The sequence below is a fragment of the Kryptolebias marmoratus genome, linkage group LG13 (assembly GCF_001649575.2).
Source record: "Kryptolebias marmoratus isolate JLee-2015 linkage group LG13, ASM164957v2, whole genome shotgun sequence".
In the NCBI taxonomy this organism is placed as follows: domain Eukaryota; kingdom Metazoa; phylum Chordata; class Actinopteri; order Cyprinodontiformes; family Rivulidae; genus Kryptolebias; species Kryptolebias marmoratus.
Window position 1 is genome coordinate 9,907,487 of NC_051442.1, and position 13,203 is coordinate 9,920,689.

Here is a 13,203-nt window from a genome sequence, read left to right on the forward strand (position 1 = left end):
ATGGTCTTTTCTGGGTCTTGTGAGGTCTTCAGGCACATATAAAGAACACTGTAGTCTTTGTTATGCGTGGTAGAGTTTGAGATGGTTTTGAGCATGCACAGTACTTCTGTTGCGAGGTTGTTTATCATCATGTATCATCATCAGCCTATCTGGGTCTTAGTTGGTGCATGGTGGCAGTGTATCCATGATGTAGGGCCCGGACACATCAATGTGGTTTAATCAACACACGTGTCTAGGCTACTACCGTGAACATGATAAAGTCATGAAAACAGTGCAGCGCAGACTCGATACCCATGGCGGCAGCATGGTGCTAATGTTGATGATCGTCTATCACATAGCTTCTTCCTGACACGATCCAACAGGGTTGTGCCAGAGCATGTTAAGGGTACTGAAGGAGGTTTCCAAATTTGCTGTAATCCAGTCATGGTCTAATAGGTTGTGTAGGTTTGTAGTGAGCATAGCGGGGTTGTGATCCAAAGTGAAGGGGGGCTAAGGGATTCATTAACACATGTTAAAGTCTCTGTTGCACTTAGGCTCTGATGAGAAGCATGTTGTGCCCAATGATCTGGTGACTGGCAGGCATGTCAGAATGGAAGGTGAAGTTGACATACTTTATTTATGTTGTTTGGCAACTTGTAAATGTTGTTGCTGGACACAGTGCTTTTTTACTTCGTTATGCCAATAAAACCACAAATTTTAAGGTTTTTAGCTGGCTACGACTCACTTTGGGGAAGAATACACAAAATCAAGTTTTCCAAAGCAATCTTTTTATTTGTAGTTTCCAAAAAATATTCTTGTGAACATGGTACCATTTCTAGAAATGTCTTCATTTTTTAAAATGGTGCCGTGGTCAACAAAGCTTTGGCTGATTGTATTTCCAGTGAGTACAGCTGTGATGATTAAAAAAAAAACTCACAGCAAGAGTTGAGTCTAACCCCTGCCCTCCACCTGCAATGCCACAGCTAACATGAGCCGAATCACAATACAGCAACTAGTGAACAAAGTTCACATCCCTGCTGCAGTGGACTAATCGCTGCCAAAGGTCATGGCTAACATCAGAACAAATACCAATAAGTAAAACTTGCTCAGACAAAGTGCTGTAACAGTTTTGTTAGCATCTCATCTTCAGCTAACATTATAATGTCCAGGAAGAAAAGGTTTCCTGATGTTGATGCAGAGGAGCTGGACTGATCAGAGGCTCTGACCTCATCCAACACCTGCGAGATGAAAAAGAAATATGCCCGCGAGCCAGCTAAGAACAGCCAGCACAAGTGTCCAACTTCACTAATGCAAATCCCTGCAGCCAGGCTCAAAGTTCTTATGAAAAGCTTTCCCAGAAGTAGGAAAGCAGTTACAGCACCAGATTATTATTTCCCCCCACCACCGAGTATTTTTGGGGCAGTTATAAGCTTTATTGACTGACAGTTTAGAGACTAAAGTAACTGAGTTTAAGAAAAACTCAGCAAAAGAGCTAACCAGAACAATTCCTTTCTTTTATGGCCCCTCTACCAATTCAAAAATGATTTAGCTCAAACAATAATGCTCTAGCTCCCAGTGCTCTGTTTTTAACAAGGTGCCTGGTTCTCAAAATATTTCAGACTTAAGAAGGTACCAAATGAGCATTAAAACGCCGCACTCTTATTAGAGACATTCAGCCCCGGCACAAATCAGTGACTAACACTGAGTCATTGAACTGTAGCACCTCCGAAAAAAATGCCATTAAGAATTACTTGTAAAAGAGATTTTTATATCCCTCAAAGCTCCTTACTGAGACTTTTCTCACATTTGAGAGTTAGGCAGGATGCCAGCCTGATGTGTTTACTAACTACTCATGTGCCGTTAAATGCCCATCCTCTCTGTGGAGCCGAGGAAAGCCAAAAATCCATAGAAGCAAATTCATGGAAGTGATGAACTCAAGTCACTGATGTCTGAAAAATGTTGAGATAGGAAGCTTTTGTTTCTGTTTAGGAATAAATGGAAGGAAGCGCCATGAAAAGCCTACCATTTCTTGACACGCTATCAGTTTTTGTCAGCCTAACATCAATGGCAGAATATCTGTGTGAGTAAATAAAGATAATTTCATGCTCTACAAGACAAACTGGAAATGAAAGAAGTGTTTGAACAGATAGATGCTGACAGGAGAGTTGCCGCCCTCGTTATCAGATCCATATGTTAAGGAACGGCTTCTCAAATAAAGATCATCATCTCCATTTTTAATGTGTAAACACCCTTTGTTAATATACAAGCAGAAACAAGTCAGCATGTCATCTTCAAGCGGCACATATACTCACACTGTGATGTTTGGCAAAGAAGGCAGCGAGATGGTGAACATGATTGGAAAGAAGGGGGTGAGGTGAAAGTTGCATGAAAAGTTGAGCGATGAAAATGTAGAGTTAAAAAATGAAGGACTGCAGGGGTAAACAAAAGGCATTCAGGGACCAAAAGCAATTGGAAATGCAAACTAATGCCAGAAGCTCTATTATAAGCAAGTGTCAAGGAGAATTGTACTGAAGACAATTTGTATAAAACATATCACTGACACAGTGCGAACGCCTTATTGGTTAATTTAACATTGTACATTAAACTCATATCAGCATTTATGACACAGCTGAGTTTGGAATCAATGCCAATAAAAGGGTTTTGTTACAATGAAATAAAGGCTCTTATAAAGAGCTCTGTGTTTCTATCAAAACTTGAGTCAAAAAATAAAAAGGGGCGAGCAGCTCTCTTCTAACAAAGACGTCACAGTTCAGTTCAACGAAGTGATTCTCTGTTAAAAGCTCAAAGAAAGACATAAGCAAAACCTATAGTTCTCACTCATACACACCAAGTACTGTAGCAAACAGCAGCTTTACACCTAATTAACAGACACAGCAGGTGGGCCAGAGCAGCACATGAGGATAAAACTGGGGAGGAAATCAAGAGCTCTGGAGAAATGAAGCAAGCTGAGTAATCAACTGATAAAGCCAAGGAGTAGAAGAGAAAACTCGATAAAGTCAATATGATATCCTGCAAGACTGAATACCTCCTTTATGCCTCAACTCAGAACAGCAACAAATCACAAACCTAGCATTACTTGAAGGCAAACATATCACATACCACCTTTTATGCCAGAGTGTTAAACTAACACCCTCTCATGCTGAGAAGGGACAGAGTTATGACCATTTTGTTCAAACCTTGTAAATTACATGTCATGCGATCTTATGGGATATTGTGAGATCTGCTAGCTATGTGTGCATTGAAAATGACTCTCAGCTACTACCACATATTGTTATAGCTCAATATCTGTTTATTTGAATGAGTTGTAGACATTTTTGTGTTGACTAAGGTTGGTAAGCTGTGGTGCCTATCTTGAATTGGGCTAACTTCAACATTAATCAGTGGTAGATGTACACCTACTGATTACTTTCTGACAGCTTCATTAAAATTCATCCAGCAGTTCATGAAATTTTTTGCTAACACAGATGAACACTCACACACATTATTATTATTGCCCTTTCACCTTCGCCTGTGCTCAATAATTAGACCAGGTCAGGAAAAAAAACGCAGGTAGATCATGACTGCATGTAAAACAACAATGATAAATGCAAATTATTGCTTTAATCACAGGAATACTTCCACCTACGTGAAGCCATTATTGCTATTTTTACCAATGAACCAATGCTTTGTCTGGTGTATTTCAGTGAGATAATAGCAAACCAAATTCTTAAATCAGAACATTGTTACATATTCTCTTTTTTCACATGCTTCATTTATACCATGTTGTATTTAGTATTATAATGGCTCACAGGTAATTACTTAAAATAATTATCATTTTAGGTAGCATATCAAATGTCTTGAATACAGACATGAAGCAAACACAATTGATTGTCATGTAAATTAACCTCATTAGCATAAGGTTACATCTAAAATAGGCTCATTTTATAAAGACTTGCAGTGTTTTGATGCCTTAATCATACATTGTTGAGCCTACTTTTATGAATATTCAAAATTAGGTGATAAAAACACGCACAAAGAATTAAGTAGTTGTTGCACAACCTCTCTTATGAATGAATATTTATGTATTAATTCATACATTATTAACTTCTTGCACAGCCCTGATTTGTTGTTGCTGAAAAAAAAAAAAAACTAAAGAAGAAAAAGGTGGGCTGTTGAGATTGCAACTGCTGTTGTTTTTCCTCTTTTTTTTTGTATTTTTTCTTTGAAGAAAAGGTCATGGTTGTCAAATGCAACATATGCTTCGCCACATGAAAGGAGACGGACGTGCTGACAAACACAGGGACATTCTGTTACCAGTCACACCAGGCCACACGGACATGGGATAATACTCTCGTGTCCTCTGCTGACATTTTAGAACACAGCATCTCTGCCCTTAAACAACTGGACATCTGTCAGTCACATCTGGCCCCTTCACTGACACGTGGCTTTCTATAGTTGCAAGGATGCCTTTTAATAAAATGTAATCCTCATCCCCCTGCCACAACCGGTCCTAAAAATGTCCAACATTCACAACAAATCAAAGCAGACCTTTTGAAGTTATTATAATCAAAATATATATTTCTAAACCTTTTTACAAAAAGATGCTTTGAAATTAAAATGGGTTTACAAAAACACACTGATAAATATCACCTCACAAGGCTGGACACATGATGTTCAGATTGGATTTGATCTCTGGTTCTATTCTGAAATGACTCCCAGGATCAGTGTGTCTCCACCCTCAGTTCTTTCAGCTCTACCCTCCTCTTTTTCCCCCTCTCTCTTTCCAGCCCTAAGACATCAAACAGTAGAATGATCCAAGCCAGGAGTTAAAAAAAAGAAGAAAAAAGTCAAATAAATAAATAACTAAATACGAGTGAGTTGAGGTGAATCTGATAACGAAAAAAGTAATACCCACTTCACAGACCTGCTGCAGATGATCCCTCCTCCTCCTTCTCCCTGCTTCTTGGTTTCCCTTATTGTGGGAACGAATTACATGTGTGCTGCGTGTTCGCTTGTACGCAGGAGAAACATCGATTTTCTGTCACCTTTTAGAGGATAACCAAAGGATATAACACTGTGCATGATGGGTTGCTGCGTATGTCTGCGGGTGCTGTGTCGTCAGGACTGTTGCGAGGAACACAGAAATAAAGATGTGCGCTCCGCTCTGATAACAGTACTGCCACGTAAAAGTAAAACGCCACACTATCTGGAGGATTTTTATGTTTTGCGGAGAATCCATGGGTTTTTAAGGCTTTTTATTTATTTATTTATTTGAGAAACTGAAAAATGTTCTTTGATGTTGGATTTTGAAAGCATTTATGTTGCAGACACCAGTGTTGTTTTATACTCTGTTATTGGCGTCCAGTCCAGGTCCTGGAGGACCACTATCCTGCATGTTTTAATTGTTTCCCTGCTCTTCAGCAAGTCTTCAACTCTACAGAAACCTGTTAATCACATTCATTTAAATCAGGTGTGTCAAAGCAGAGAAACATCTAAAACATGCAGGAGAGCGTCCCTCCAGGACCAGGATTGGACACTTCAGCTTTATGTACATTTGTGTTGAGAATGAAGTACAATAACAGAATTTCCTCTGTGTAAGTTTGATTGCCACCCTTTAATTTCTCACTTTTACCCTTTCCCTGCCTCTCTGTCTTCCCTCAGGTTATGGCGGGGTGGAGTTACTGTTGGTGCTGTGGGGCCTGGATCTCTCTCTGCCCTGCCCCCACGACTGCATCTGCTACACTTCACCTAGCACCGTTTCCTGTCAGGCCCACAACTTTCACGAAGTGCCCGAGGGCATCCCGGCTCAGAGTGAGCGTGTCTTCTTGCAGAACAACAAGATCCAGCGGCTGCTTCGTGGCCACTTCTCACCCACCACCACCATGTTATGGCTTTACTCCAACAACATCTCCTACATACAGCCGTCCACCTTCCACGGCTTCGACCGGCTGGAGGAGCTCGACCTGGGCGACAACAAGCTCCTGAAAGCCATCGATTCAGACACCTTTGTGGGTTTGGGTCGGCTGCATGCCCTGCACCTGTACCACTGTGGCCTGATCAGCCTGCCTCCAGGAATCTTTGCAGGCCTGCATAACCTCCAGTATCTTTACCTGCAGGTGATTGGAAAATAGCCAACTTTTATTTCTGTTGTTTACTACATCTGTATCAAATAATGGTGCATTCAAGTCTCTGCTTTAAACCTTGCTGCCAATGAATCTGACTGATCAAATGTTATTCAAAGTTCTGACAAAAATATATTAATATGCAAATACTACTAACCTACGGAGGCCCTGAGAGGCAAAGAAGGACAAAACAAAAACAATACTTCATAACACAATATTTTACAAAACAATATATTTTTAGGAAGCTCAAAAAGAATAATAATGAGGAAATAATGTAAACCACTTCATCAAACAGAATCCGAGTATTTAATCATCAGAAAATCATTTTACAGTATATAAACATTTTATAAAGCTTCCTCTGATTTTGACATGTCAACCTCAAGCACACATAAAAAGATTTAGTAAATGACTTATTGTGACCTCTAGCAGCTCAGCGTATTTTCTAGCCTCCGAGATTTATACAGATTAGTAATAATCCAACCAAACTGAAAAGTTCAGCTTTTTCCTGACCTTTATAATATTTTACTTTGTGAATGTAGTCTGTGTGAGACAACAAACCTATTTAATGTCCTCAAATGTGATATATAATGCTGTTTGTGCCACAGTTCGTTAGGCTAAAACAGAAAAATCAGTTAATCAACTTTGTATTTTGCACTTTTCACGATCAAGGCAACACAAAGCAGTGCACAAAAACAAAACCTAAAAGAACACAAACAGGAAAATAAAGCTAAGAAATATATTAAAATGTTAAGAACAATGTTTAAAGCATTGCCAACCGCATATAAAAACAATCACAATCAAGTAACAAGAAAAACAATAGGTTAAATGCAGAGAATGGCATTTACGGAGAACGAAACAAAAGGCGCAGGGCAGTTTTTGACACTATTTTGGAACAGGAGGCTTTTTATTTTACCATGTTTTAAAGATTACAAAAAGGCTCCTCTAGAGATTTGTTCAAGGTGAAAATTATTAAACAAATCCTAGTCAAAAACGTCTCCAAGGTTTCTCACAGTAATAATTGGAGCCAGTGTATTGCTGTCATGGTTAGTCAGAGAATCTTTAACAAAAAACAAGTACCTTGGTCTTACATAAATTTAAGAGAAAGTTAACCAGGCCTTTTCTCGCGACAGGTCCACCATTCCAGTAATTAATTTTTTTTTTTTTGGGGGGGGGGGATAAATAGAACTGGGTATCTTAGTTATGAAATGAATGCCATGTTTTCTGATTTTGTAGAATGAAAACAGAACTGGTTCTAGCCCAGGGGTGAACACCATCATTTCCTTTGATAGGCTTGGAAGACACGTTGTGAACATGTCCAGACTGAAGTTATTAAATAAACCAGTCAGGCTATTGCTGTAATTATGCTTATAACATTACAATGTAGTGTGTAATATCAAATACTACACAAAACAAGAAGTGAAATCCTATTTTACCATCTGTAAAAAATAGGGTAATGATAAATGTGCCACAACTCATTTGAAGCATTTCACTTTTTAATTTTTACTTATCTTTGCAGGACAACCACTTAGAGTTCTTAGAAGATGACCTGTTCATTGATCTGCTGAACCTTAGTCATCTCTTCCTGCATGGAAATCGACTGTGGAGCCTTCGCCAGAACACTTTCCGAGGCCTGGGGGTCTTGGACCGGCTCCTCCTGCATCAGAACCGAATCCAGTGGGTTGATCGCCAGGCTTTCCATGACCTGCGGCGCCTCACCACCCTCTATCTGTTTAATAACTCCCTCACTGAGCTGTCCGGCGCCACCATGACTCTGCTGCCAGCCCTGGAGTACCTGCGTTTGAACGACAACCCCTGGGAGTGTGACTGCAAGGCTCTGTCTCTCTGGGATTGGCTGCGAAGGTTCAGAGGCTCCACTTCTGATCTGCTCTGCGTTTCGCCACCAGAGCTGGCAGGGAGGGACATGAAAACATTAAAGAAAGAGGAGCTACCCAGTTGCTTAGCGAGCGAGGGACACGGCCACGGCATGCCAGGTGGGGAGCAGGAGCACGGGGAGTCTTTAAACCACCTGAATCGTCACAGAAATCATCACAACCACCATCAGAGGCCATACCTGCCGCACGGGGACCAGTACAGCCTGCCTTCACCCGCACCCCTGCCACGGCCGCCTAAGGGGAGCCGCAAAAACTGCACCCGCCGGGGTCGCAAGGCAAAGGGCGGGCTCAATGAGGTGCAGGTACTTTTAGAGGGGGGTGAGAAAGACTATTCTCCAGATGGAGGTAAATATGACATGTCTGGAAATTCGAGAAGGAGAAACAAGTGCATCCCCAGAACTTCAGTTGGTCCACCGATTGGGGTCCAGAGAGCTAATAACAAAGCAGGGTCACACGCAGCAGAATTTATTTCCTGTTTCTCCTCAGCTCTGCTTCTGTTATGTTTTGTGCTCTTTCGCTGACACAAACGATGGACATTCTTTGTGTTTGTGGCGCAACTTTACAATTCATTCTCCTGATTCACACCCTCTTTTGGCAATTTAAGGAGACACATATGGATAACTGCGTGTGAACATGACTGTGTATTCAAAATACTGAGTATTCTGGTGGTACCATTGCAGGGATTTATAAAAGGCATGGAAGTCAGGGAGAAAAATGAATCCCATTGTTTTCATGATGTCAACGAAGGAAACAACAGGGAAACTTTTTGTCTCTTTGGCGTCAGCCACTGAATTCATGTACATCCAAAAATATTGAAGTAATGAGCCTATAACTCATTCAGATATTAGTGATAGCACAAAAAGATAAGTATCCAAACAGTTAAACCTCTTGACTCTAGCTATCCTGGCTGATCTGTCACTCACATTAAGACAGTCCTTTCCAGCTGTCTTTTTGCTCACTTAATAGCACCTTAAGATGAAGGAAAAAAAGTACTGCAGAAACAAGAGGCAGTGAAATGTGTTATTGTGAAGAGTTTTAACCGTAATGGCTGTAATCACTATCAATCCACTGATAAATTGGCTATACTCTTACATCTTGTGGCAGTTTTAACGCACATCTGTATCCTCTGCGTCCAAGAAATGCCACTGAAATTGTGGCACTACACCGTAACTGCCAATTCTTCAAACCAGTCCTGTCGAAAGCTATCATTTGTCCCTGACTTTGCATCCCAACTCAGAAGCCATTCAGCACCATCCAGTTGTGCTAAAAGCCAACTGGTCCCATTCAGTGTAAATGAGCGAGTGAAGGTTTCTGTGCATCATCTGTTTGTGTGACTGTGGGTATAAACTAAAGACAAAAAAAAAAAAAAAGAAAAACACAAAAGCCATGCGGTTAGAATGAAGCTATACAGCAAGAGTGCCTAATGGGAGCTATTCTCCAATAAGAACAAACTCTAGAGGCAACAAACTTATTTTATTCTCACTTTCCTGGGAAATGGAGGCCTCGTATCTGCAGGCCAAGGAACAGCTGAGGCTCTGGCCTGACTCACAAAACTTCTGACTCACTGAAACCAATATGCACTTTCCTCAGTAACACTGAGGGAGCTATGTACCATTCAGACTGAGCACCAAATAGTCACAAGAAAGTCTCATGAACTGAAAAGTGGGGAGAATCCCCTGCAGAGGTCTTAAATGGAATCAGCAGAGGAAAATGAAACTGTAAAACTTCTAAAATTCCTACCGTCCTCGTCCCTGATGTATTTTGTGCGCTCCAAGACAGATGAACTTGATGATTTGCAAGCCTGATTGGAGAGTGGGATTTTACTGCTGCTAAAGGTCTGAGGAGAGAAAATCCCACCGCCCCCCTTTTGGAGACTCGGGGGGCCTTTATGAATTCAAAAGGACAAAAGGAGAATAAGGGGACACGGTGCTCCTTTAGACCTGGAGGTCTTAAAGCATGCTCATCCCCTGACAAATCCTGATCAACCACCTTCACAGCCCACTGCAAAACTCTAACCCCACTTAGTCCAGGGTCTTCTAATTCCAGAGCCGAGGAGCAGAGATGCTGCCTCAGCTTTGCCTTTAGACGTCACAGATTTTTCAGTGCAACTTGCCCAAAGTCTTAAAAGTGCTCAGTTCCAATAGGTGAATTCTGTACAGATGCAAACGGGTTTTCTGAATACCTTAAAGCGACAGTTCAGATTATTAGAAGCAGGGCTCTGTAGAACATTTATGAACATGTAACATCTTACCTGTTGTAGATAGCGCTTTGAATGACTTCAGTTCATGGAAATATTGTTTAAAACAAGGTACTCATTGCAGTCATGAAGATCAGTGGAGGGAATCAGAAAGTAAGAAACCAAAATCTGCACATTTTTTCCCCTCACATTTATGGTTAATGCAGACTTAGACAATTTGTAAGCTAAATTTGTAAACGGCTGCCAACTACCACATGCATTTGTCTATGGAAACAGCTGAAGTGACTGAAGATAGGTCAACAATGGAGACTTACGTGGAAGAGCCATTTTGGATCTTAAAGTCCAAAAATTTTATTGTATTGGTAAATATTTGCCCCCAGATTTGTTGCATGCAGAAAAAGGTTATTTGGTTACACTGAGTGCATTTCAGAATTGCATAAAATGTATCTGGAAGTCTACTTTTGTATAGTTCAGGATAACCTTTTTTCATGTTTGATTTCATAGCTTGAGAATGAGTACCTTTAAACATGGCTGGACTGAATAGCTAACAGCTACTTTAAATGGCTAAAATTAAAAAGTGGATTGCTGCCAACCTCAATAATTTCATAGTGGTTCAGGGGAATGCTATTTATAAACTTTCACATCACTGTCAGTTTTGCATTATACTGTTATCTACATGGAATTCCATGGGTATTTGCAAGCACAAAACACAGCTAGCTGTAGCACATTTGGTACAGCCTAGGACGCCTCCATTCAGAATAATGTGTCATAACTAATGATGATGTAAAGGTTTATAAAATGATATTTCCATGAACCTTTATGAAAGCTTTGAGAATGGATTTGCTGCCACTTTGTCCTGCTTGGACTAGCCATTAGCTCATCAGTCAGGTCAGAATTAAAATGTTACTTCAAACTGGGTGATTCAAAGAGCTATCTACAACAGATGAGATAACTCTTTATAATCTTGACACAGAACCCTACTTTAAAAGATCTGAGCCATTGTTTTAACTGTTCAATAAAGCTAAATGATTTTTTTTTTAATTATTATTTCACACAACACAACAAGGTAATAAAACTTATGTTTGTACTTACAAGGAAACAGTGACTAAAGCTAAAATGACCGCAATCATGACAGGCTGAAGAAGAAAAAAAGCACAAAAAATTGAGTGTGGTTTTGCTGACTACCTAAAAAGAACTGGTTTGTAAGGGAATCCGAGGGCCACATTTGGACCCCCGCTTGTCCCGCCTTTTCGTGTCTCTCTTATCTAAATATCGGGAACATTCAAAAGCCTGTCACTGGTGTCATTGTCCTGACAAGTAGGATTAGAGATCCCTACCGGTGAACTTGTTTGTGCTGCTGTAAACCAAGCGGTGATGTAAATCGTGTCTGTTTATTCCTGTGAGAATGACTTTTGTAATAAAAAAAAGAAGAAGAAAAAAACTGAAGAGAAAACCTGGAGAAACTGGCTCTTTGTTGTGTCTCATGAAAAATAAACGAGCTAGAGGCTGGAACTAATTTTATTTTTTTAATATCCTTATATTTGTTGCCTTTTTTTGTTTTTGCTGACTCATTCGAGACACCTCGCACTGCCCCTTCTGCTCCCTCTCTTTCCCCACTCATCTTCCTGAGCTGCTCCTTTCACATCCACCCTCCAATATGCACATTTGTTTCGTATCCGTTTCCTCTCCTCTCTTCTGTTGTGCAGCCCAAATGTTTTGTATGTGGTTATCAAACAATGCCAGACTGAAAAGCTGTTTATAAATACCATTAAACAGATAGTGTCCTCAAACGGCTGTTTGTTTGCCTCCTTTTGTTAACGGAAGCATACACATCTGTCTGCGCAAGTGGTTAATAGACATACCTCTAAATGAGCCCTGAGGCTGTATGATAAGGTGGTAAAAGGAAAGGAAAATGGTCAAAAAAGTGCAGAGAGAAAAAAAAAAGGTAATTGAATATGTGTGCTGGTCTGCAGCAGGAAGAGGAACCCACCCACTTTTAACCAGGATGTATTTTGGCCCCCCTCATGTCCTAGTTTCACTCAGCAGCCTCATATAAAATATGCATCAAAGTGACTGTCAGCACACACACACACACACACACACACCTGTCGAGGTGCATCAGCTGCGAGGATGGGGGGGTCCTGTGTCAGGTCAAGGTGAGGGCACGAGGAACACTATCATGTGCGATGTCTGCCGAGATTGTTTTCATGAGCTTTCTATTTTTTAGTGTGTTTGTGTACGCCCGCTGTCACGGCACATCCCGTCTGACAGCAGGCCAGGAGTGTGAGTGTGTGTGGGGGGGTGTGTGTCAGGGGAGGGGTTGGGGTGGGGTTAGGAAAGTATCACCACTCAGTTTGTAAAACAAAGCTGACAACAGGGGGAAGGGAATGAGAGAGGATTTAACGGCAGACAGATGGAGATATCGGCGAAAGAAATCCATGATGCAGTTATCAGTGCTGGGTGGAGTGGTTGTGTGTGTGTGGGTGTGTGTGTGTGTGTGAAGGTGGGGTGGAGGGTTGGACGGTAACAGCATCGACCCTCTTACTGATCGGTGTGCATCCCAAATGAAGCCTACTGTGTTTCAATTAGAGCACAGAGGTTTGTTGTCAGAAAGTTCAGAAACATTCATAAAATACACTTTGTCTCTAAAACTGAAGTCACATGGGGAGCGGAAGGTTTTCAGAATGCAAGCACACCTGCAAATTTGTGATTCCAGGTTACGTGAATGTAAAATAAAAGCTCTCCGGACTAGAGGTAGAGTTTAAGCCTCACTCGTATTTAAACAAAAAGCGCTGTTTTTTCCATAGGTTTTTTTGTCCTCTACAGTAACTAAAATGGTAATTCTTTAGAATTTTTTTGCCTGAAGTTTGGAACCCACCGTAAAAGATTATTTTCCACACCGGCTGTTTTCAACTGTTTATCGATGTATACCTACAACTGACTCAACCTGATTAAAGATGGCTGCCACAGCTAAGTGTCTTAGCAAACACAAAAATGGCTTTAACCCAGTCCA

General features: G+C 40.8%; 1 protein-coding gene across 1 annotated transcript in view; it reads left to right on the plus strand.

The window, feature by feature from the left end:
* Window positions 1–11,969, plus strand: part of LOC108248488 (reticulon-4 receptor-like 1) — a 108,312-nt gene extending 96,343 nt beyond the window's left edge. Inside the window, exons 2-3 of the mRNA XM_017437288.3 lie at window positions 5,641–6,095; window positions 7,618–11,969. Of these exons, the coding sequence (XP_017292777.1) occupies window positions 5,641–6,095; window positions 7,618–8,514 (1,352 nt within the window). The 3' untranslated portion in view covers window positions 8,515–11,969. The remainder of the gene's footprint in view (window positions 1–5,640; window positions 6,096–7,617) is intronic.
* The last annotated feature ends 1,234 nt before the right edge of the window (window positions 11,970–13,203 follow it).